Source organism: Hyposmocoma kahamanoa, unplaced genomic scaffold, assembly GCF_003589595.1.
Source record: "Hyposmocoma kahamanoa isolate Upper Pololo Valley unplaced genomic scaffold, ASM358959v1 88, whole genome shotgun sequence".
NCBI classification, from domain to species: Eukaryota; Metazoa; Arthropoda; class Insecta; order Lepidoptera; family Cosmopterigidae; genus Hyposmocoma; species Hyposmocoma kahamanoa.
The window spans coordinates 8744351-8772137 of NW_020654466.1; the positions used below are offsets into that span (position 1 = coordinate 8744351).

The 27787-nt window shown below is 34.4% G+C and overlaps 1 protein-coding gene across 4 annotated transcripts in view; it reads right to left on the reverse strand.

The window, feature by feature from the left end:
- Positions 1–1407: 1407 nt before the first annotated feature.
- LOC113235622 (serine-enriched protein) overlaps positions 1408–27787 on the reverse strand; it is a 31549-nt gene continuing 5169 nt past the window's right edge. For 2 of the 4 annotated variants that reach the window (XM_026471398.1, XM_026471399.1), the window contains exons 3-9: positions 23011–23146; positions 22046–22084; positions 19028–19145; positions 3294–3451; positions 2515–2646; positions 1956–2138; positions 1408–1814 (exon numbers count right to left, since the gene is read on the reverse strand). In XM_026471398.1, coding sequence (XP_026327183.1) covers positions 1650–1814; positions 1956–2138; positions 2515–2646; positions 3294–3451; positions 19028–19145; positions 22046–22084; positions 23011–23146 — 931 coding nt within the window. In that variant the 3' untranslated portion in view covers positions 1408–1649. The remainder of the gene's footprint in view (positions 1815–1955; positions 2139–2514; positions 2647–3293; positions 3452–19027; positions 19146–22045; positions 22085–23010; positions 23147–27787) is intronic. The other 2 variants (XM_026471401.1, XM_026471400.1) reach the window with 2 other exon arrangements.

Below are 27787 nucleotides of genomic sequence, written 5' to 3' on the forward strand. Positions count from 1 at the left end.
AGATCAAAAGTACCTACAAAAAACGGGCTTGTATCATGAGATACTAGTGAAGACAAAATAGGTTTGCCATAAGCGTAGCGAGTAGAGATTTATGATCTCCGTTTAGCCCAATTCGAGACAGGTGTGATGATATGTATGTATGCAAATTTTAATCAACGCTACCAAATAGTACTGTTAGATACCCCAGGAAACCAATTAAAAACAATTTTAACGAGCAAACAGCTCTTGGACTTTTCCCAGACATAAATGTCTTAATTTTCTAAACGGATTATATTTACTAAGGATGTTATTTACCAGACACCTTATATTCTAATCTTAGAAGACTTGTGATTCTATTACTCAAATACATCAATATGTTTTTTTAGATCTTTTAGTTATCCTCGTAAAAATATCTTGAACATTTACATGAACAGGATGAACATACAAACTTTGTAGTATTAGACTATGCTTTTTATATTAATCATATCGGGTCACATCACACGTTTTGCTATCAAACTCATATCATTCATACATTTCATGTATAATGCTTACCGTAACCACAAACTCATTCAGTTGACTTACCTCAGAGGACCAGCCCCTTTTTTCATAAGAATACGAAGAAAATTCGAAAGCGTCATTTTCTTGGTAAATATAGTTTGGCGAACAATCCGTTTGCCGCTAACTAATCTATGCTAGCTTTTTCTACAAAACGGAGAAAAGCGCGTTTTAACCTCGAGTACCCCATCGCTTAACAGCGACCGCGCTTAGAGGAGGTACTCTCATTGGTCCGGTCGATCAAATGATGTATTTGGCGTGCTCTCCACTTTTTTCAGTACTATCTTGAAAGCAAATGTGTGTTTGGGAGAGACTGATGCCGGGCGAGGAGCTGGAGGCGAACGCGGTGGTGGATCTGGTGGCATCTCCGACCGCGTTCGAGATCGTCGCGGTGGATTTCGAATTACAGGTGCTGAAGATGGTTCTTTCTGCATTTGTGGTGTTAGACGATTTGGAGATAATCTACCTGGAGATAGTTCTGGCGTATTTGAAGGCAACATTAGTGGTGGTAAATTGGCACAAGGTGAACCTCGCGACCCTCGACGCTCCTTTAATCCCATCGGTGGAGGCGGTGATGCTGGCGGGTCATCTTCAGCAGCTGCAACCACAACGACAGGTTCCGCCCTCGCTAATGGTATTTTCGGTTCACTTGTATCGAACGCAATTGATCTTCTGAAGTAATTCAACCCGTTTTCAATCTCAGCCAGAGCACGTTTTACAAAAGGAAAACTTTCAGACAGTTCAGAAGCAGACTTACGCACTGGAAACTCTGTGTCGCTATCACGTTTTCTAGGCTTACAACGCTCGAATGTCGGATCCCCGGATGCTGCCACAGTCTCAGAGATCTGTCTAGTCAATGCTGCATGTTTTATAGAGTCTGATTTCGATCGAGGCTCTCTGACTTTTGGCGTCGGAGAACGGCGATCTCCAAATTTTTTGCTGGCGGCACGCTTAATAGACGAAAAGAGGCCAAGCTTCTCCGGTGGCTTCTCTGGCTTCTCTGGAGCAGGAAGATTGGCTGGAGCGACAGGAGCGACTGGAGTAAGAGGGGCAACAGGGGCTGTGGAGGGTCCGGGGACGGGTTCGGGCGTAGGACGGGGGAGGTTCCCCTCGCGTTAGTTGTGCCGAGAGTCTGACGACGGAACATCGCTCGAGCCAGTAGAAGAGAGGGTTGTATTGGAGCCATAAGGGTCAAGCGAAGACTGCACGGACATGGAGCGGCCAGCGCGCCGCACTCGCGCTGGGGAAAGTTTGCCTGGATCTACGCTGGCCGGGTCTGCCTGCAACAACAGAGTATTCAGCACTCTGCTCAGCGTGTCTAGTCTAAGTTTCTAGTTGTCTATATAAATAATAACGACTCTAATTTTTTTTTACATTCACCAAAATTTCGAGTAGTATATACAAGTTATAAGTCAACGCACCTGATAAGCTAGTGCATTCATTATAATGGAGTACGGCACCAATCCCAGTGGATGTACTTCTCTCATTAGCACGTTAGCTGGAATCTTGTGGAACTGGATGTACTCAAGGAAGTTTCCAATGACATCCTTCAGCGATGTATTTGGGTTTGTGTCACAGTATTTTTTACCCCACATCAACGCCGCCTGAAATATAATAAAAGTAATTTCATTAACTTTATGCTTTTGTTTTTAATTGGCCGTCTTTTGTCTAACATTAAAATTTAAGGGATTTAGTACTGGTATGAAACACTTAAAGAATACGGTGTCATTTTCAAAAGACGGTGCAATGGCATACAATATGTACGGTAAATGTTCACAGTTTAATGTAAATTTACATGGTCTCATGGTCTATGTTTAAATACCGTACAAGACAAAGGCGTTTATGCAGCAATGGTCCGATCTACGAAAAAGGTCTTCTTTTGTTTACTTTGGTATAATTTAACTTTGAAAATTTCCTTTTACAAGTTGGATTAATTCTGCATAATTACGTTCAGCTAACCTTTTCAAAGTCAATACTTACTTGGAATTTGGTAAACTCATCAGCCCTTAGTTCCTCTCGAGCAAGAATAAGCCTGACAACATGTTGTGGGAGCAGTGTGAAGGAACCTAAGTTAAGAACCTCATTGCCGTGTTCATCGACGAATTCCAATACCTGGAAAGAGGATGAAAAATATTCCATATAGATAAATTAATTGATTTACATGCCCACAATTTCCTTTTAGCTTTTACTCCTTCCGTCCTACCTTTTGTTTATTGGTTTTAGCGTATACTTGTGTATTTGACCTCAACATCACCTGATGTTACCATTACGTGAGATTGAGGTCACCCACATAATAAATTGTGACATTATCGACTATATATTGTAACGTATTTACTAAGAAAGTGCCTATTTACTTCAGCCTTGAAAAGGCCCATTGAATTTTTAAGTGAAAAAATCCGCACTTCTCTCCTTTTTTATAGGAAACAAACCGAATTGTACGCATATATATGTTATTATTGGTTGAGCAGGCTCGTTTCTCGTAACTCAACGTAATAGCGCCTATTTTGTGAGGGGGTGGTATATACACAACATAATTGTACGATCCACCCACCTCTGGTTCCCCGGAGATAGAAAGCGGAATTAAATCGTGCAATTCCATCTCATACTCTTTCAAATGTATCCGATAACGTACTGATAAACCAACAACCTTGCGTCGGTGCTTGAGGCTCTACAGCCTACTCAAAGTAAGCAGTAAGTGAAGTCTGACGAAATTAAATAGAGATATTATTATTTTGTGAACTTTCATTATGTAGACCTACCTTTTGCACTAAAGACTTAGTACATTTGTACTGAATGTATCTCTCAGCAGAGGCAAGTAGGGCACAGACGGTGTCGACGGTGATACAGCATTGCACGAAGCCTGCGCACGCGCGGCGGAGCTCGTCCAGTCCGTAGTAATCGGCTGCGTTCATCACCCCTGGAGAAAGTATGTAATTTGTGAATTGAATTTATTTTTCCAATGCAATACTGGTAAATATATATTGAAATCAGATATCTGGACTTTTATCTAAATTATTTTACATTACATTTCAACAGAAAAACAATCGAACACCATCGAGCGTCAGAACAGTAAAGAATTTTTTACGGATCGAAAGTTCATACAAGATGGAAGTTTGAAACTTTTATAATTAGACACACAAGACCGCTACTAAACTATGTAGAAAATTTTCATAAAACTGAGCCAAAAATTCATATTATGATTACTAAAATGCCGTTTAAAAATTTTATGGCATGCAACTAAGACTTCATTAATAATGAACTGTTCGTAATAAAAACTTTTAGGATTCTCAATTTTAATAACCGAGTGCGAGTGTGGTAATTAATATATTTTTCTCGCTCCTACAATCATTTTAAGTAATCCATTGTATTTTAGTCGCTACCAATTCATTGTTTAAATTGATAAAAAAAGGTCGATGCGTCATCATCCATCACCATTGTTTGCGTAAATCTAATGACAGTATTGGTGAATATTGGTCGTTTTTATTCAGTAAATTATCGTTTCAATTTCAGAATTGTTTTAGCCCGGATTGTTTTGGCGATGTTAGTATGACATAATTGGTTAATACTGGTCTCGATTTTAATCAGTAAATTTAAATGTTATGCTTCAGCACTTCAATTTCAATATTGAGGACCGTGACCCTTTTTTCATTGGGTTATTTGACCCGGAATGTTTTGGCAATGTGTCGCAGTCCAGAGACGTTCACCTACACTATGACGGAGTTAGAACATTTTTTTATGATATCAAGGGACGGGGCGAACAGGTCGTGCGTCTGGTGGTAAGCGACACGTCCGTCCATAATAGTAGTGCTTTAAATTATATAGTAGTACACATAAGTTGACAACTCAAGCAGCAAATCTATTATACCTATCTATTACAGCTAATCTAAATATATACTATGAGACATCTAATAGAATTTAATTCGATTGTACATTTTAAGACTTCAAATTCCTTCAAGATATCTTGAAGAATGTTTCTAGATAATTTAAAGTAAAAGTGGGCACAACTTTATTAGTAGATCACAAGAGTGCTTTGAAAAATTATCTGTAGGTAGTGTTAGGAGTGATTCTTATCTTTTTTCTCAACTAACCCTTCTAGAATGCTACAAGACCATTTGCAGAACAGGATTTAGTCTTGTAGACAGTTTTTAGACAATTTATAGTCTATGATAGTTTTCTTAGTACTGCTATTTTAAAACCAAAGTAACTAAAACGTTACAAACGTAAGACGCAATTCTCTTAATACTAATAGATTTCAAGTTTAATGGCGTACTAAATACAAACTATCAAATTTGCAACATGGCGAAATTAGATATAATATTTCTGACTTTTTCGCGCAATGTTTAATCGGTCAGAAAGCGCGAATTGATGTGCGTGATAAAAATGTAATATAAAAAAAGTGATATAATACCTGTCATAAAAGTAATGCGCTCGCTAAATTTTAAATATTTATGTATAAAATATAAACTTAATAAAAATACAGTTATCGATTTTCGGTTTTAAATATTTATAGAAAGCTTAAATATACAAAATAACTCACAAAACAAACCATTTCCAAGAAGTTCTACACTTCTTCAAGCTAATTTCAACTTAGATTTACTTTTTTAAAAGAAAATAAATTTTTCTCGGCTACTTCATAGTCATTCTTTCAAAATAAAAATTGCGATAAGAATTTCAAACTTTTTTCAAAACACTGTTGGGAGCATTTTGTCTATAGCTTTACCTATAGAAAAACTTTAGAATACGAAAAGATTATTTTACTTGCTTTAGTGTAGTTGATCTTGTAGAAGAATATTCACTCCTATGAAGCTTTTATGATTGTCTACAAAACGCAATGTTTTTAAGCGACTTTTTCTTTTGACAATATTACGAAACATTTTTATAGAGTAAAAGTTACAGGAATGGTGAGCGCATTATATAATAAACTAAAAATCTTTTCAAAACACTAGGACAAATCAATTTATTAAATTCAATTAGTCGCAAAAAACGTTATTCTGTATAATTATACGGAATGTGTTATATGTGACTAAAAAGGTGGATAAATTCCCTATCAGATAAGGTATATTTCAAAGGCATACCTAACTTATGTTGGAAGAAATAAAATTTTTATTAGAAAATTGAGATTATTTCTTCACTTAAGAGAGATCACACTTAATTAAGTTGTTTGGTACTTCAAACCACTTAACTTAGTGTGATCTCTCTAAGATTTAATCTTATAGTCCATATTTTTAAGTTCATTTGTAGATCAACTGATTATTTTTGGTAAAATTGTTCTATACACATCCAGTAAAGTCTATTAATACTGTAGAAACTAGTGTTCTTAAGTTTATTCTAGATATATTTCATTTATAGACATTATGTAGTGTATGCTTATTGACAAACACGTTATAGCGCGTCTTCAGTAGATTTTATTTTTTTAAATACCATAATTAGGGTTTTTACTCTCTTGGGCGTTGTAAGAGTTCATGCAAAATGGATAAAGTAAAGAATTTTAAAAGATTTGGTGAAGATGGTGAACCTTGGATATTATGTCACATCATTCGATACATTGCATTAGTCGGTGATTCGCCCGCGAGCCGGACATGATGCATTTTTGTTTGTTGACAAATAAATAAACATTGTGAAGTAATTCCGTGTTCTGAAGCGATAAAAATAATTGAAATGAGCGCGTAAACTACTGCACTTCAATGTTGTGTATGTGTATTGTGCCGTCTATCAATAGAATACAGCGAAATTATTGTGTGAAATGTGGTTGGCGTGAAGGTTTTAAAATTTTGAGTTGAGTGACATAAGTCTATAAGACTAAGTTCTTTTTTCTAAAACCATTTATAGAGAACTATTATCTAAACCGAAACCATAATAAGACTGTTTATAGATATAATAGTTTTGAGGCGTATAAAGTGTGCTCCTTGGGAAGTTCCATGTGCCTGTAATTTCACCAGCACCCTTTAACCTTCCGAACCGAAATGCTGCAATGCTCACATTACTGTTTGGCGGCAGAAACAAGTAAAGTGGCAGTACTTCCCACGACGAACTTTTTCACAAGGAGCTCTACTGCTAATAAAACTTTTCGTAGGCATATACAAACACATTGTACTTATTGCACGATAGTTTTGAGGGTGGTATTACCCTGCCATATGTACTCCAACTCAAGTTGAGAAAAAATCAATTGTTCCATTTATACCTTCTCTATAAAAAAGACAAGGATCTTTTCTCTCGCTTTTAGATGGTGCATAGTAAAATTTATTTGTATAACTGAATATAATCTCCCCTTAAAAATAACCAAGGATAGGTAGTATATATCACATAGTCCTCATAATTAAAACAAAAGATTATGAACATGTTTCAATATCAGCTTTATCATATAAAAATACCGACTGCGTTTCAATGATACTTGTGACGAATGTGAGCTAATATTGCACTCTCTGATGCTAATAAAATTGTCCAAATAATATGAAGTGCTTTTCATTTAATATTGGCAACGATACGGAAAAATTAATCTTGTGAAATTGCCCCACCAGCAAGTAAGGAAGTGGCAAGGTCGGAATCTTTTGAATGTCTTTGACTAAACAAGTGTATTCAACTTCTGCCCAGTTTGTCACTACAGTGGCCATTTTTTACGAGTAAAACGGGAATAATCTTTGTTTATTAAGTGAGGTAAACCAGTTTTTTTATTTTTTTTTATTGATCGGTATAGATACAGAGCGGACAAGGAGCAAGCATGAGGTAATAGAGAATTTTATTTAATTTACATATTATCTTTAAATAATTATTTTTTAATTATACATCACACATGTTATTTTGATCCCAAAGTAAGTAATTACAGCACTGTTATGGAAATATGAAACAGCGACGATACCACAAACACCCGACCCGGCCGGGGATCGAACCCGGAACCTCTGAAAAAGCGCCACCATGAAACCTGGTGTGCAAGCCACTCGACCATAGAGGTCGTCATGTGTAAACTATACTGCCCCCGGAACGAAAAAGGGCACGACTGTCGTATAAAGCATGCTAGTTGTCCCTTTTTTCGTTACGAGGGCAGTATAGCCTTCCATTTGTGGAAATTTATTCTTAATAATATTATTATCACACCACAGTATATAATTATGGCGGTGCAATTATTGGATTGTCTTTAGAAAAACAAAATAATGAGTCAACAAGGTCAAGCTAAAAAACAGTGCCTTGTGGCATATAGGCTCAAGAATTGATATGAGATCTTTCAACTCTATCATCAACATCTGAAAAATTTGAATAAGGCGGTCAAAGTGTGACCGCCCTGTTCAACTTTTTCAACCCATCAAAAAATATTTTTTTTTGTCAAACTGAAAAAGAAGCCTTATGTTTCAGCTGTCATTTTGATGTTCTGCATGCAGATGAGAAACGGAATACTCAAAATTCCGTTTTCTTCATCTTCAAAAAATACTCGTATACGACCTCACAAAACTTTTTGTCTATATTTGTCATATTTTTGTGCTAATTTTAAAGAAGTAAAATCAGTTGCTGCGTAAGGACTTCTAAATTAAGAAAAGTTTTTATTTAACCTTAAAGTCAAGTGTCTACCAAACCACACTCGTATTTTTTCAAACAAACCAATGTTTCGGGCCCTTTACAGGCCGGGGCTAACACGTTGCTTGTTTAAAAAATTTATGCACGTGATTTAAATCCGAAAACAAAAATGGTTTTATTTTCAATGTGTAACAATCACGAAAGCCTAAGAACTCAATTTGATACTAGTTTGTTCTTATTAAAATGTTTTCTACATTATTGAAGAGTCAAGTGTAACTTGAAGGTGCAAGTAAAACACTTTATAATAGTAGTAAAACTACGAACACTGTTGTTAGTAATATTAGTAGCAGTAGAGCTTCTTGTGAAAGAGTTCATCCAGGGAAGTACTGTCGCCTTACTTATTTCTGCCGCTCACCAGTAATATGAGAACTACAGCGTTCCGGTTTTAGCTTACGCTTATTTAAAAATGTAACTATGGTAATTACAAACAAAAAATTGGCAAGTAGTTATGACAAAAGAATTATTTATTTCTCTTTCTTTTGTTCATTCAATATGATTTGAATCTAACGAAACACCTTATTAAAAAAATTCTCTGTAACGTATTCGTATTAAATTTTCCACCAATTATATAAAAACCAATATATTTTAAGACGTGTTTTCAAGAAAAAAATAAATATTTGTAATTCTTTATAAAAAAATAATAGGAATCATTAAAGGTAAAATGCCTTACATTTGACGGAGCTTACATTATTTTCACTTCGCTTAACAAACATGCTGTGTAGGTACGTAAATAAGTGCGTCTTTAAATGAAAGCCAAAGACCAATTTCCAGTAGAGGAAAAATACAAATTTCCTCTTGTCCCTATTACCTCTTTTAAAATATCTTTACACCTGCAAAGGAACTCAAGTTTGCCGAATAATATATACCTACTTTTGAAGTATACATACGCGCTGGATTTGCAGTAATTTGGTATAAAAACATACTCCCCTTAATATTTCCAAATATTAAGGGGAGGGGATATTTCCAAAGACAATATACCTACTTGGTTTACTCCTAGTTACCGAAATTAAACTTTTCTGAAAGTAAATGCTATATTTATTTTAATTACCCACTATGAAAAAACTATACTACTGTTAAAAATATCTGCACATTTATCAACACAAAATCTTATAATTTTCACAAAACTCACAAAAAATAATTGAATATCAATTCAATACAAATTTCATTATAGTTAATAGCGACATCTTTAAGCCAATACTGGTAACGGTAAAGTTACCTAACTGGGTGACGAAATACTTTCATAGATTTCTCATAGATTTAAGGCTAAAAAGTCGTTGAAAACCTATACATACAAAAATTTGTGAGGTCCGCTGATTCGTTCCAAGGCTTGGTTGGCATAGCGTCTTGCATGGTTTGCTAGAAGACGTCTGTTTGAATCCGGTCGGATTGAAGGAATTTTTTCTAAGTGTTTCTTTCTTTTCCTTTATTTTTTAAAAAATTTTATATAATCTTTGTATATATTATATAATAATATAATAATAATTATAACAAAAATCTTATTATGTCAATTGATTAGGGCGAAATGTTATGGTGGTTGCGTAGGCTTTGAAATGTGTGAGGTAGACGGGGAGAAAATCAATGCACGATATTTATTTACCTTTTAGAAATAAAATATAATCTCTTACTGTTAAATAAGCTAATAGTTCCCTGACGTATTTATTACGAAACACGAGAGAGAAAATTTCATTATTCAATATGAAAAACTGATATTCCGTTTGGTCGAATTACGTCAAAAGGTCTATTTTGGGTCTCAATTGCAAAAAAAGTGCCCTTAAGATTGCAATTAAGAACAAATGAAAATTGGACCTTGAATTTGTTGACATAAAAACGATTTATCGACCGTGCAGATGTTTTGAGCCATCTGAACGTAGAGACAAAATTTCCCTCTATGATTATATTGGTAGGTACTTTTGGTTTAGAGCTTTTTAATACTGACTGTGATTGTCTTTTATTCTTTAAGACACGGACAAAGACAAAAACGTGAATGGAACAGTTTCTTGCATTCGACAAGCTCAATTTTTGTATTTCCTATGCAAAGAAGTAAATAATTACACGCAATTTTTGGCAAGACTAAGTAAAATGATCTAATTGTTCTTGATACTGAGGGTATGTTATAGCAGCTGCGCATAATCATTAGTATAATAAGACAAGTATGATAACTCCGTACAAACGTAGCAACGCGGCTTGTATGTGTGCACGCCCGCCGCCGTAAAATCGCATAGGACAACCAGCGTTAAGTAACGCGAGTGCATCGCGAGATTATGCGATGTGTGCGTCCGTACAAGGTAATAATAATGCCTGAGACGACGTAATATATTTATTGCATTACTTAGAGGTGCCCACAGAAATTTAGTATGACTAAAATTTGTCACTGTTCACTTGATAAATCACCTACAAAGGATGTATCATTTCCTATTTACTACCTTTCATTTCCTTTACATTTCCTAGTTACCTAACCTAACCTAACAGTTTACCTATAAAGTTTTCTGATCCATAATACAATTAATGGATTCCCGTCGCCACGTGTATCGGGCTTTTCCGTTTAATTGCTTTCATTAATGTTATTATAAAGGGTGAACACCCTAATACACTGCTTTTAAGTAAACCTATGTTTTGCAATTTACAACGCTTTACTTGCGATGGAATGTTATGTATACATACGTTATATATTAATTATATAATATAAATTAATTTTATTTTTATTGAATATCGTGACTTTTTACTTCCATGACATTCATCTATTTTTGTGAATATACTCCACTAGTATATTATTATATTTTATTAATAGATAAGATAATAAGCTAAAATATACAGTTTAAAATAAAGCATAAATACTAGAATCTAAAAAAAGAATTAAAATTATATGAATAAAATTGAGGCCCGGGGTAAAGTGCCCAAGATGCTGGCAGCGTTCCCCCTTTGAATGGCTATGCTATGCGTTGGGCAAGGCTAGCTGTCTGTACTTGGGTTTCCCACACACTACTAATACACAGACAGTCTACTAATTATTTGAATACAATTTTATTATTATTATTAGCGATACAACCCATCATGTCAATACCGAGAATACCACCAAACCTCTCAATAAAAAGACACTTGATCCGGAGGTAGGAAGCCTGCATGTGACACCGTCACGCATTGGTAACCTTCATTTCTTTCATTTTGAATGGTAAGGGTGCTGGTAAAGTTACAGGTTCACGGGGCTTGTCAACTTATATCTCAGGATGACGGGCGGAATGGCAGTGATCTTCAGATCTTTGCTATTTAAAGCTTTGCGTGGCACTGCAACTACTATAGACAGGTGTGTCGCTTATCACCAAACTGAGCTACGGATTGAGACAGCAGATACCTGTTGGAATAGTCTTCTTGCCGTTGGATTATTATAATTTAGAGATTGAAAGGTTGTCGTTTAGAACATTAAGAGATTTCGCAAACAGAAACAGGTCACGCGTTCATGCACTTCATAATCGCGTTCTGCGTTTTTTGTCACTCTAATTAATTCAGAAGCAATACATTGCTTCTGAAGGTGTGGCGCATATAGAAGGCATTGCTTCGGTTAATGGGATTTAGCAAATACGAGTGAACGCGTGACACAAAAATAAAAAAAATTGAGGATAACCTCTAAAACAACACTCAAACCGAAAATAACGATCTTACACCAAAATGTGCGTTCTATTCCTGGTAAAGAGGACTGTTAAATAATTTTAAACACACACGAATTCAAAGTACTTTTATGTTTTGAAATTTGGTGAAAAAATAATGAAATAAGATGAAATATAACACGTGAGGTTACCAGGGCACGAGCTCGCAAATTACAATTGCCGCCCGCGCTTCAACCACTGGCGGTGTAGCTTTGTTTACGAAGCCAGGAATTTTATTCAAACAAAGAGCGGACCTACACGACTTCGGTATTGAATATCATTGTGAATTCTGTATTTTTGAATTGCATTCAGAAAATGTTATTATTGTGGGTATTTATAGAACCGGTATGGTTTATTATAAATGTACATGTGGAAGCTTAACGTTTAGTTCATGATTTTACTTAAAACAAAGTTTGGATAACATTGAGATTTTTAAATATGTAAGCAGTTTCAGTTTACTTTAGATTGTAAATAGTTTTCAAACGCACTCAAATTAAACAATTGGACAAGACAAACGCAAACGAGACGGCGAAAAACGAAACGTAATCTACCAATCAAACCTTTTTTATTTAGGTTCGTATAAATACATTATCTCCAATATTAGGATAACTATGTGCTTTTGCAGCGAAAACGTAACTTTTTAAACGACTTCAAAAAAGGATGGTGCTCAATTCAACCATATTCTTTAAACTTCTTTTTTTTTGTATGTACATATGTTACGCGATAATCCCGCAATCAGACGTAGTTAACCAAAAAGGATCCAATCCACAAAATTGTCAAAACAATATGTACCAACGGTTCCTAAAACCTCTTAGATCAGCAAAACTAATCCAACATAGAAACATAAATAAATAAACACATGACATTATAAGTTTTGAAAATAAAACAAGAGTGAGAAACGTTTTTAAACTTCAAACTGCCAAATCTCGAAAGAGATTGAATGTGTATTGGATCCTTTTTGTTTAACTACGTCCAATTGTGAACCGATTTTGATGATTCTTTTTTGTTGGAAAGAGCGACAACCTCTTCTTCTCTTCACTATTGGTCTCATTTAAATTTGAAGAAAACACTCCTTATTATATATTATATATATTATTATTATAGTGGTAAACAAGGGGATGATTCCGGTTTTGCGCACTTTCCGGTAACCGATTTCAATAAAACTTGGCAAATAGATGTGATTGCACGAATTTTTGAGGTCGGTTTTTTATTATTTTGTACTGAAATTGTTAGGTTACGAAACGTAACTTTCGACTCAAATCCTTGGCAACACTGTGGCAAACATTCCTCGGTCAACTCCAATCAAGACATGAACTACTCAGAACTCTACTTAGGTCATCTATAAATGCTAATAATATGTGTTATGATGACATGTAATAAATTATAAAATATGACAAATTACAAACGTATTTTGTGCTACATTGTTAATTAATTCTGCATTGAATTATTAAACAAGATGAACACTTCTAAAAACTCAATTAAGGTAATGTGGCAAATCGGGAATAACGAAATTTCAATTAAGAATCACTCATAAAATGTGCTACTAACTCACAATGGAGACAAGATCGCAGCTTCGATATTGTGCGATTTATCTATAAGCATATCGCACCCTTAGTAATATAAGGGCACAATCCAAAAAAAGTAGATTTTTGGGAAATTTGGGAATTGATAGGGACTTAAATAATAAATGGGATCAAACTTATATAGCTCCATATTTCTGTTATATTTTTTGTACTATATGGGTCTAACTTGATAGTGTTTTTTTAACTTGCTTGAAACTTATGGAATTTATTTATATTTTTTTTTTATTGCTATTTATAATACATTTATCAAAGAACAAATCTGCCAAATTTCATATTTATAACTTAAATAATAAGCATGTTATTTGAAAAAATAGGTGTAATGTAGGAATCCAGAATCTTAATACGCGATTTCCCAAAAATCTACTTTTTTTGGATTGTGCCCTTATATTACTAAGGGTGCGATATGGCAAATCGGGAATAACGAAATTTCAATTAAGAATCACTCATAAAATGTGCTACTAACTCACAATGGAGACAAGATCGCAGCTTCGATATTGTGCGATTTATCTATAAGCATATTAATGTCTATTTGGCCAGTAATTAGAGACGTACTCTTTACTTTAATAAACGAAATATCTCATGTAATTTCATCGCATTCGATTCTAAACTAGCACAGAGAAAAATAAGCAAGATTTGCTGGCTCGATCTGTAGTTCAGTTGGTAAAAACGGTAGCCCGGTTTGGCGAACAGACGCTGATTCCAGACCAGTCGGATCGAAGGAATTTTTCTTTCTTAAATTTTTATTGAATGACAGAATGTATCACCACCATGATATGTAATTATTTTTTTGTGAAATTTCTCCACTAGTTTGTCATAATTATTAATGTAAAGATAGAAACGATTCCTTCGATCCGGCCGGATTCGAACCAACGACGTCTCCTAGCAAACCGTGCGGGACGCAATGCCAACTAAACCACGGAACGAACCAGCGGACCTCACGAATTTTTCTATGTGCTTGTTGTCGGATCTTTTATATTTGGTTTTCAACGACTTTTTAGCCGTAGCGCCATCTATGAGAAATTTATGAAAGCATTTCGTCACCCAGTAAGGTAACCTTTACAGCTTTACAGCTACCAGATGATGTCGCTTTATTTTTGTTTGAACTTTGCATCAATAAAAATATATAGATTCTATAAGATTTATATTCTACGAGATTTAGGTTCTATTTTTGTTATCTTGCTTAGTACATTGTTAAAGAGTAAATGTTATTATGGACAAGGTACAAATAGTTTTACATCTGTATATAGTTTACATGGAAATAAAAAAACTGTAATATGAATCATAATTCTATGTCCAAAATGTAAACAACGGGAATAACCGAGCAAAAAATACATTTTAAATTGTCGTTAATTTTTGACGATAATAAATGTTTAGGACACTTTTCAAGCGGTCTGATAGAAATTATAACATTTCACATTTTGCAATATATATTTTAAATATCGTTTAATATAATAATTATAATAAAAGACTATATTTAAGCTCGTAAACAATTTATAATACTGGTAAGACAATGAGGATCAAAAACATTTTTTATGCTGTCATTTTGTTGTGTCATTGATGTCATTCGTGTTTCGTTTCTTAAACTCAAATGTTTTATTATCTCCATAGTACATTTGTTAAATTATTATAACATATGGTTGTTAAAGTTTTTGTTTACTGTTAATATTTCGTAATAGATAATTAAAATTGTAGAAAATGAGAACCTCCTCCTTTTTCTCCAATTCCGTTGAAAATAGAAGGTTTAGTACGCCTGCGTTCATACTTACACAATGACGTTTCTTTGTTTACATTTTGGACATCTAATTATAATTCACACTATAGACATGGAATTTTGTATTCGGGTGCTTTCGGTAACCCGAAGATTGCCGAGAGCTTAAGAAAATAATTGTGTTGTTTGCAGTATGGGCACCGAATAAGGAGTTCCTGGGTTCGATTCCCGAAAGAACCAATTTGGAAAATGATTTTTTTCTAAATTGGTTCTAAGTCTGGATGTTGTAGTAGTACCCCGGAACGAAAAGTGGTGTGCTTATCTGAATATTGTTATTTTTATTATTACCACGATCTTTAACTTTTAGTTAGCTAGAGATATTATTAAACATTCATAAATGTAGCTTAGAAATTAAAGTTATAGATACATTTGATTTCTCAATTAAGAAGCATCCATACTCCAACTGGACTACCACCGCTTCAATAAAAAAAAAATGTATTTCAAAAGTATTTTTTTAGTATAATTCATTTTATACAAATATAAACTCACAGTGGAATGGTACAAAGTCCATTTATAAAACACTAATAAAAAACATGGGATTTTTCCCAAAAAAGGTTAAACAAACATGGAGCACTCATTTATGAACGATAGAGGTCTAGTGTTAAAAATAGACCAAAAAATTAATTATAGAATATATAAATGTATAAAAAAGTGCACGCTATCAAAAAGTCACATTGTCATCAAATGAATGCTGACAAGCAATAATGTGTTAATCCACAAAAACTCGAAAATTGAGATTTTAATCCCAAATTGCAGGTTGGCGCTTCGTCTACGTTTTACAAACATTAACCTTCAAATATTAAAAAATATATAAAAACATTTTTTTATAATTATTAATATAAAAACATGTATTAATAATTATAACAAACTAGTGGAGTAATTTCACAAAAAATAATTGAATATCAATTCAATAAAAATTTTAAATATATAAAAACAGTTGTCATAAATCCATTAAACAAACCAAGAAAAAATCTTCAGGCGCTATTTTCTAAAAACTATGATCATTTTATTTGACACGTTATTCCTTGCATCCAATTGGGATAGTACATATACTCCGTACATGCAACTTAATTGAAAAAAAAAAATTCTTAAGTGCGATTCATAGCAGAATAATTCTTATTCGTATTTAATTAAGGATCATATTTAAATAAAATAAAGCAAAAAAATTCTGCTTCTGATCAATTACGTTATTATATAAATCTCACTGTACAGACGGAGTGAAACGTGATGACAAAAAATTGTAATAGAATCGATATAATTTCTACAAAAGCGCTTGTTATGCTCGTTATAAAAATGTCTACGCAGAAACGTGACTGTGACAGCCTGAGCCAGTTTGATTAGTTGACAAAAAGCTTTTGCCTTTTATTATAAACGTATTGAAATATAAGCGCTCGGAAAGTTCCGGTACTGTGAATACCGAGCATACCGATACCGCATCGACAAGCCAGGAAACGGCCTTACTGATATTTGCCGCCACTGCGTTCCGGATTTGTAGGGTAAAGATGCTGGTGAAATTACAGGCATATGGGACTTGTCAACTTATGTCTCAGGATAACGGGCGTAGTGGCAGTGCTATCTTTTGATCTTTTCGATTTTAGTCTCTAAGAGGCACTGCAACTGTCATGGATAGGAGTTTCAATTAACACCAGCCACACGAATTTTTAACCCCACAATTGGTATCATAAGAAAATAGCTTGGGTAGACTAAGGATTGAAACTATTTAAAGCAAGCGGAATGTTTGAAAAAAATAAATATACGCGACTTACAGATCCGAAAAAAACAGATTCATTTCCTATGTGTAACAATCGCGAAAAGCCAACCATTCGATATAGATTAAGAAATTTTTTTATCTGAAAACCGAATCCGATATCCTTCAATATACTTCACATTTATTCAGATCGAAGATATAAGTAAATGAACGATGGCAGCGACTATAAGATATAATAGACGCTGGTTCGAAGCCTGTCTAGTCTAGACTTTTCCTTGGTATTTGTTCAATCTTATCATCAATAATAATAACAAACTAGCGGAGAATTTTCACAAAAATACAAACAAAATAAAATATTGCAAAAAGTGAACTACTCAACTTTATAACTTTCTCTATAATTTATCATAAATAAACTAAACAGAATTTTAAATTAAATTAGTATATTACGTACAGCTAGGATCAGAGAGAGGAAAAATAAGTAAAGTCTACGGTCTAGTTGGACCGTTCAAGAAATTTATATATATAATACAATTCAATAATACCAAATGTTACATTAGGTAGGGCTAAGTAGCTGAATTAAAACGTGTGGTGTGTAACAGCGGCCAAAATCCGCCTTTAGAAACATTGGCACATCCGTCGAACCCAGTTACTTTTCGATTTCAAATATTTGTATATAGTTCAAGTTATTTACTTGGGAGTTGAAAATATATTCAGCATTTGGAGAAATCACTCAATATCCTGATTTGAAAATTCATTTTCACTTCGCCGGAACGATTCGAATTGGAATTTGTTCGGTCAAGTGGAGAGAAAAAGTGGACCAAAAGATTCAATTTCCGATTTAGAGCCAGAATAGGTGAGGGTGGGTATTCAAAACTGAATTCAATTGATTATGGTCACGTCACGTATACGACAGCTGCAGTACTAAGTTCTAAAAATTATTTTCAAATGCTTTAAGAACTATGCATCCATAAAAATGGAAGGTAACCACCAATAATATACACTATGTATGTTGATTGTATGACGTTCGGTTGAATAATAAGCTTGTTTAGAACGCTTGGTCACATTGTTCTTTTACTAATATCCCCTAATGTTGTATGTACTTATTATCATATTTTCTAAAACACCCTAATTATTATGTGACTATTTTTCTTAAATTACTTTTTATAAATTACAAAATGTATCTTAATGCGTTGTAATGCCACAAAAAGAATAAGTTGTTTATCTGAAATAATAGGATACTCTTAATCATCTCCTTAAAGAAGACTTAAGTCCAGCAAAGAGATCTGATACTTCTGATTTTGCAGACATAGACACAACAAAACACGAAATTTTTATCGCAATCAGATCAATAATAATGATGACTGACGATGATGAATGACGACAAACATTTATTTATAGATATATACATAGAAGAGTCAATACCGAAACATTTAATGTCAATTACTGACGTAAACCAATCTGTATGGTAATACAAGCAAACAAATTCTGTGCAAGATATGTTTATCAATTCAACAGAAAGCAATACCGATGAGTCCCACGCAACGAATCTATTAATATTCCTACCCTATTTGTCTCTGTTTACTCGTTTAAATTCTATTTACGGAAACTGAATTGGAAATGAGGTGCCTACCTACCTTATTCTATACAATGGAGAGATCAAACAGTATTGCTATTTGAACTAGGTCTTCAAAGGTACAGGAAAGTTCATTGTCGTAAATTTCACACAGATGGACTCAAATTGATTGTAATATATTGCAGTTACTTTGCAATGTGTAATAATTCAGAGTACAGGAAATTCCACAAATTGAGACTAGAAACTTTGAATGATTGTTTGGCATTTTTTCCACTAAAATACTTGTCTTTGGCAAGCTTTCAAGAAAAAGGAATCTAACAGAAAGACGGTCGAGATACTACAACGCTACAAGAATCTCATTTCCACTACATCGGGAAGTATGCCTTACATTTTTAATAATTGTAAAATCTTGTACTCGTAATAGAGCCTACGTATACTACCTTCGTACGATGGCGGGTGTAAAATTAATGTACGAGAAGCATAGAACAAAAAACCGTTTCTCGGAGTCAAAATCTTAAAACATGTAAGCATGTCATTATCTAGCAAGAACTATTTATTATTCATTAGAACCACTTATAGTCGCAGTAAATTAACCATACCTGCTCATTTGAGTAAAGAAGTAGACAAAATTGTAACTTATGCAAACTGTCTTACCTAGTAAAGTTCTGGGTTGCAACGTGACGCATCCGGTATGGATGTACTCGATTAATTGACGGAACACGTCGGGCTCGAACTCCTCGATGATCAGGGTTTGATGCTGCTGTGATGATGGCTGCGCACAAAATTGCCTTTCCAGAACACTAACTTGTAAACTTAAACTAAATAATGATTTTTAAGTTCAATATGGATCTTGAAACAATTAGTACTATATATAACGCGATGAAGACGGCCGTCATAGGAAAACCATTCAGTAATGAGTCGATATGGGATGCCATTGTGTCTTGTAGCATGACTGTATAAGAGGGACTAAAAAAGAACAACTAAAGGTATGAAGGAACAAATAGGTACAACAAATTTAGATAAAAAAGATATCAAGGATATAGTGTAAGGTAGTGGACTATGTTTAGGGTGAGTGATGTGAATAAAATAATAGAGAGTGAGTCTGTGATATTAAAGACGAAAAGTCCGGTTGGAGACAAGACTGAATCAGTCAGGGCAGTAAGGCGACTCCTGAGAAGGTAACCGAGGACGTTGGAAGATTTAAAGGAAGAAACAACTCCGGCAGACGGAAGACCTAAATCGGCACAGGCAAGAGGGTCCACAGTTGGGCACTGATTAACCATTTAGTAGGTTGAGCATTTAATAGTTTTAATGCTGGTGCAAATGGATCCACAGCTGGTTTGTTATTAGCTGCTGATAACTAAAATGTGTAGATTATGCCCGAGGGACTCCGCGTTCTTCTAGAGGAAGAACTTCGGTGTGGTAGGGTTCCAAAACAATGCCGGCGCGTAGGCGTGGCGGATGTTAGTACAGGGGGCTTACTGTGAGCTTATAAACAGCCAGCCAAGTTCCATGCAATCCACTTGACGTGGTAAAACTGAATTGCTTAAATTCGTACCATGACCTACACAAAGTTGAAAAGGAATGACATGCCAGGATGACTTGCTTTTTAAACGTTAATTATTGTCTATGGCTGGCTAGCTGACATCTAACAAGAGCGAGACACTAACTAGACGGAACTACATACTAAATCATATGAAAGAAATAGACAGATTTACTATCCTGAGAGCGTTCAAGCACTATTAACCGATTGTGTTCAAAATGAGAATAATTACATTATTTCATTTATTTTATTGTTGATCGTACTTACTACGTTGTTTTGTAACATCGGTAACTTTTCAATCATACTTTATAATTTGTCGTACGACAAAATTACGTGCCATATCTAGTCATTATCATTGAAATTTATAAGGTGAGTTTGTAATTTGATAACATATTTGGAACGTATCTAGTATTCGTACATTCTTATTGATTGCATTAAAGTCAAATTTGGCACTATTAAAAAGTTGTTTTACGCTTTCCGGTCAATAAAATTATTAAAATGATTAAAATTCCATTTAAAAATTGCAATAACCTTCATGCTAATAATTTATCAACACTTTTTTAAAGATTGGGGACTCGAACTAAAATTTTCAAAAAATACTCAACAGTTAATAAGTATTTATTTATTGATAATTGGCTATATACCCTAATAAATATAACAATTAATTATGAAACTGAAAATATAATAAAACTTAAACGAAATTCCTGAAAAATGTAATAAATCTAAAAAAGTTAGTCACGGAGTAATTTTTTTGAAATGCTTATTTTTACAGATGAGGCCGCCACTTGCATGGCAAATGGTACGTCATGATTTTGCTATGAAAGAAAAGGAGAACGGATTTCGAATGGGGAACGTAAGCTGCAAGGGAAGTTAATTGTTTTTGTGAGGTCATAGTACGAATTTGACAGGCAATCCAACTTACAGGCTTAAACAGGATTGCTCATACTAGGCCCCCAGGTGTACATCTCATCCCTTATGGAGGAAAGATTCCGGGCGTTGCGATTTCGGTGTTGTAGGGTTTTTTCTGATTTTAAAGTATAGTAGCGGGGAAGATATTTAGTATCAGAGGTCTGTTGAAGTTTGCATCTCAATTTAAATTAGGAAAATCTTTCGGATGGCATTAGCAAGCCCAGTATAATAGGATGTCCACTGTCCTCGAACTCAGACGTGAACAATGAGAACCCTAACACGTCTGCAAATGATAGAAGAAAATACTTAATAATGAAACGATTAACATTAGACGTTTATACCAAAAACGCTGATTTAAACTCTTTTAAAGATCAGGGAAAATGCTTAAAGAATGAAGAAAACTCCGTGATTGCACCAAAATTTGTGCCGCAAGTGTACGGTTGTATGTAATATTTTTATACATGCAAAATGAATTCCCAACGATACCGTATATCGCGGTATACGTCTAAAGACGTACTAATGTAGAAGATAAGATGACGTAAATAAGCGCGTTGTAAACAGTTTTAAAATCCATATTATTTCGATAAATTTCTAAAATTTATCACATGATGTATTCCTGTGTAAACAAACTTCACTTTGCTGTGCCCCATCGATCGGAAAGCTGATATGAATTTGCATAAGTTAATTTGCATGTTAAACGGTTGTAGCGTCAATTTAATGAATGATTAAGGAAGCACTTGATTAGAGGAAGAACGGAAACTTGATATAGTCACAACGATACTTACTTATATGATTAGAATTATAGTCAAATAAAAAGCTGAAGAGAACAAATTTAAAATACGAATAATAATTCAATCAATGAATGACAGATTTTCCACTGTGAACGTATTTTCTAAATCTACTGACAGTGCAACAGATTTATGATGTTTAAGAAAATTATATAACATTAGTGATATCGTACACGTGAGACAACGTCAAAAGTGGTACTTACGAGTTGTTTAATTTTGTATTACTTAACAGTCAAAATTTACATGCAACACAAAAGCCTTTTTCTAAAACTTATTGAAAAGAAACTTAACGAGTTGAAATCAAAACAAAATTTAATTTATACAAAAATCCTATCTACAATAGTGTAAAAAGTGAAAATGTTTACAATATCGAACGAACACCGATTACTAAAAACCGTTATAATTAAAAATTCCCGTTAATTTTGCCTTTACCTCTTGTATCGGAGCCAATTGCTGCGCGAAAGTCGATCTCTGCGATAAACACAGTAAAAAAAGTCGTATCATTTCCCTTGACTATCAATTCTCAAATTGATATATATTGTTTCATTCACGTGAGTTGCCTTTTGAGCGTCCAATTACTAGAAATTTCTACGTCTCAATGCAATAAGTGCGAAGCTTTTACCCCTTGACGTAACTTCCACATACGTTTGCTTTCGCCATAAAAGCGAAGTTCAATAAAAGAAACCGTTCTACAAAGGAAAGTGTCAGCAATCCCGCTGAGTAGATCTTGAGTAACTTTACAGAGAAGTAATAAACCTGAATCCCCCGTCATATTGGACTTTCTTATTGCATGACGTCACAGTCGAGTAGTAGGTACTTGATCAAAGGAAGTTCGTCAGTGAAAATCTTACTTAAGTTAAAGAATTTTCGTTTCTTCTGATCCGCGTTTAGCTTTGTGAATAAATTTGACCTATTTACATTAAATCAAATTGTTGGGATAGGTTGTTCTTTGTACATACATAATTATAAATAATTAATTATAATATTTCTTATTAGTAGATTAAGACGTAGGAATGATTACATATTCGTTACTACGGACATAACGTAGTTTTAGTATTAGCAGTATGAATGGGTTTTTTGTTGAATTACAATAACCATATGCTTGTAAGTAACAAAAACATTCGAGTACCTTTGCAATAATCTTTTACACCTCATTGCCTTTAAAGTACAATTTGGCTATTCTTTAATGAAATTTGAAGCAACTCTTAATAAATAAACGCTTTGCACCTTCAACATCATTAAGTATGTAAATGTAGATTGTGTGTTTTTGAATGGACACAACAAGGATTTTGGATTTATTAATTGCCAATTTGGTACACAGACATGATTCATCCTAAAGGGACATCGAGCATTCCGAACAAACTTGCACTTCTCGACAAACATTGCAACAAACTGACCTGTTGAGCGGCATTTTGAAGATTCAGCAAGGGCTCTGAAGATCTTTTCAGGAAGAGACGTAGTTTATTCTCCCTTGGCGCTGGTTCTTTCTTCCTTTGGGGACTTGGAGCTTGATAGAGCATCTTTTGAAAAACCCTGTTGACAAATTTAGCCTTATCAATCTTAATTTGTTTTATCTAGTTTGTACATGTAAGATTTTGGATTTTTTTTTGATGGTCCTGCAAGTAGTACAATAAGGCTGACGACATTCGTTTTGAAATGAACAACTTTTAATGCCAGTCTCAAATAGTAGAAGAGAGTTTTGAAAAACTTAAAAGTAAAAAAAACCCTGATACGAAGCGAACCCTAAAAAACTCAATAAAATCACCAATAATTAGTAAACCAACAATTTCTCAAGATTAATTTAATGCGCCCAAACATAAATAGATCTTTTGTAAATAGTTGAGGAATTAGATAGTCTCCAGACTCGATACAGCATTCCATCAAGGTTACTATATTATTAAGTGGAAGTAAAATAAAGATTAAAAAAAAAATGAAAGAGATAATGGAGATCCTTACACTAACTTGAAACAAAAAGATGCTGATGATCTTTAAACAGCCGAACAGATATTTATAATAAATATAACTTCAAATAAAAGAAAACCGCGTTTAAAACATAGAATGTGAAAATTAGGGACCTATGACGCCAGATATTCAGACGCATAGACAAATGCTTCAAACTTATAACTCCCCTTTTTAAAAAAAGTGAAGTATATCAAAATAAAAGAAATAATCTTTGTATTAATAATTATAACAAACTAGTGGAGTGATTTCACAAAAAATAATTTCATATCAATTCAATAAAAATTTAAAACAAATAAATCGAAACAAGTAAATAGTTATACACAATCACACAATTATGTTTATTATCATAGTGAAATTTCAAATTTCAAATTAGTAAGTAGACGTATTTACTAAATAGTGTAGTAGTGGAAAGATGATTCCAAAGTTAATATGTCTAGGAATTTTGAGAAAATCATTAATATAGGGGGAGACACAATTAAAAGAATAATTAAAAACAAGAGGATGATTTGTAAACATCTCTTCACAGATTCACAGTTATACAACGAGCCCCTTTGGCAAGTCAACGTGATCATTGTTATGAGGATACTATCCTCCTAGAAGCTCCGATCAATAAGACTTCTTAGCCAGTAACAAAAAAATTATTCAAATAGATGAAATTTCATCTAGCACCGCTTACTTAGATACGCTTCAGTATTCATTTTTTGTTAAAAATTAAATTTATATCAGGTTTGTTTTTTTGCTAGCGGACTCTGGGCTTTGAACAAAAAGAGATGGTTCCATTTATACACCAAAAAGGGTTGAAATTACTTAAGACTTGAAAATGCGCAAATAGTCGTCGTCTACAAAGAACTTTAATTATTCCTGTGAGTCCGAGACAAAGACTTCATAGCATGCAAAATGTTCAAAACAGCCACAGGGGATAAAAAGGCATCTTTGTAATATCATTTCTTGTCAGCCTTTAGATGTGATTTCTGTATATAGCATTTTAAAAAATTAAAAAAATCAACTACTTTTACAATGGAGACTCAAATCAACTAAATGTGTGAAAAACTATAATAGCACATTTTCAAAGGGTTCCGCTATTGCGGGTACCACTTCTCCCAATGTAACTAGCGGCTTTTTGACCAACGACAACAATTTGAGTTTTGAAGCCCAGTATGCTATTTAGTACTTTATCATTTTCAATTAAACCAAATATGACTAAATAAGACTCAGATCCAAATGTATATATGAAACAACAAAGTAAGAAAATCATTGTTTATACGTCGAAAGAATATATAAGACGCAATAGAATAACTACATCCCTCCTACACGCCTTTACGTATGAGGTGTCGCATACATAATAAATCCACTATCGTCTGAAGGATTTCATTGAAGCATCTGGAAATCTCCAATACGAAAGGGATAAGAGGGTTTCAAGTGGTACGTTGTACGATTTAAGGGTTCAATCAGTAAATATTACGGTGCGATATTGTTACGGAGTTCTGAACCATAAAGTTGATTTTATGAAACTGGAAAGCTTATAACTAAGCTTAAATCAATCAATGTTAATATTTTGAAGGTAACCAGTAGGTAATTTTCCAAATCTGTTGATGATATTTTGTATTCCTGATTCTTATTAAAAAATCTATATATTATAGATAGATGATATCGGTGGCCTAATCGTGTATTTTGGGTTTTGATTTAGAGGAGGTTCTGGGTTGCCGATCCCGATAGGATTATTTTAGTAAACGTTTGGAAATTGTGTCTGATCTGGGTGTTTTTGGTATTTTTTTAGAGTTTTCTAAAAGAGAACGGCCTCCGTCGTCGGTAGTTGTCTTTACTGTGGGCGCTGCATGAGGACCACTTTCGTTGCTGCGCGTGCAATACCGCTGAAGAGCACTTTGTAAATACCGCGTTTCACGATTTTACAGGAGGAATAAAAACTTAATATCTTAGCTATTCAACTATATTTTACCGACTGAACTCTGTAGCTACTTCTTTGCGATTCACTTTGTTGAAAAATAACGTAAGTTTACCCATAACTTGTTTAGATTCCGGATAAAGTCACTAACGCGGTTTTGTAGTAACAAATTATAGAAAAAGTAGTATACTGTTAATAGGTGTGCGGGATTGAAATGAAACATTTTATTAAAGGTTTGATTTTATTACTGTCACTTTTGTTTTTTTTTCTGTCACTTTTGCTCTTTCGCTGTATTGTCCCAGAGAAGAGCTTCTGCTCTTCTCTGGGACAATACAGGGTCATAATAATAAATTAACAAAAAAGGTTCTAAAACAAACATCTTAGAGCAAAAAAGTATTATCAGAAAAACAATAAATTGTTACTATTCGTAGTTAAATTATATAGAAATCTTTTTATAAGTAAGTCAAAAAGAAGGTAAGTTCTCGGGATTAAAATGTTATTAAATTTTGAAGTTTGAAAATATGTGCAATTAAGAATAACAAAAAAAACCGTCTCATAAGTTTTCTGAAAATCACAGCAGCTTAATCTTGTTAAATGTCTTGCACAAATCTATATATAATAGTATCTTGCTCTGTAGCCACGCCACCTTATTTTTTTTATTATGACATTACTCACTATAATCTTAGAGGATGGAAAAAAATAATTTCCATAGTCTAAGACTATAATACACAGCTGACGTACATGACTTTGCGTCATACCCTTGGCAGGCGTTTATTTCAGGAGACTCGTCGGGTGTGCTGAAGCTGTAGTCAAGATTTTGCGTTTGGGTATGGAGTGTTACATACCATACTCTGATGTACCTAATGGACCCCAAACTCGTCTATGGTTTTACGCTGATTGTAGTTGTGCTGAAACACGTAAACAGTCCGCGTACCAAGCTTGGGCAGATGCTTGACTACGCAAAGCTCCGAGTACTCAGAATTTGAAGAAAGCTTTTAATAAGGCCGCCAAAAAGCGCAAAAATGTGTTACGTGGGGCTAAGTTCGACCATGTGCGCCGCATAGGGCTCAAACTTGCCTCTTATCCAGCAGGCAGCAAATTCTTTTGGTCTCTAGCCAAAGCGGTCGAATCTAATTTTTGTCGCTCATCTTTGCCACCTCTACTGAGGCCAGATGGCTCGCTGGTTCATACTGCGGAAAAGAAGGTGAATTATTAACTTATTGCCTCACTCTTTGCATAGTGTTCCGCGTTTGGATGCCGCAGGGAACCTACCACCTACTTTAACTCAGGCTGGCTGCACTATGTCGCCAGTTCGCATACGTCAAAAAGAGGTACTTAGAACTCTGCGAAATCTAGACATAAATAAAGCTAGCGGGCCAGACGGAATTCCAGCAATAGTCCTGCGTAACTGTGCGCCTGAATTGTCTCCTGTTCTCACACACCTGTACCGCCTATCACTTGAGACTGGTGTAGTTCCCAGGTCATGGAAGCTTGTAAACGTGCAACCTGTGCTGAAAAAGGGAAGCAGAGCTGACCCTGTCAACTACAGACCTATCTCAGTCACTACCATACTCTGCAAGACTATGGAACGTGTACTCAACAACCGTCTCCTATCGCAGTTTGAAGACAACGACCTCCTTAGTGATCACCAGTACGGATTCCCACGAGGGCGATCTACTGGGGATTTTCTTGTGTTTGCCTGTCACATATGGAGCGAGGCTACAGGAAAGCAAGGCGAGGCACTTGCAGTGGCTTTAGACATTTCTAAAGCCTTTGGCAGGGTCTGGCACGCAAGCCTTTTAATTAAGCTTTCCTCTTATGGGCTTCCCACTGACCTTTGTAATTGGACCTCGGATTTATTGAGTGAACGTTCGATTCGAGTAGTCTTAGAAAGCTACTCTTCCAAACATACGGCGATAGATAGAGAATTCCTCAGGGTTCCGTACTATGTAACGTACGTAATGATATGTTAATTCCTTTGCATATGCTGATGACAGCACAGTTGCAGATAGATAATTGGTACTTGACCAATGCAAGGGTCAGTGGAGAGGAAATTCAGTCTTGTCGATCCATGGTTAGCCGTTTTGATTTGACATATCTTGTCAAATTTAACGCTACCAAAACGCAGGCGTGTCTATTCTCAACAAAACGGAGTTCCTTTGAGCTGACTGCGACTTTTCGTATATATTATATCGATATATTCATACCGATGCCCGACTGTCTCCATTTATTTACCTTTTTATAACTTTGAAATAATAAATTTTAACATTACTTCGTCTTAATGAATTTGATCTCTTAGTTCTCCTAGT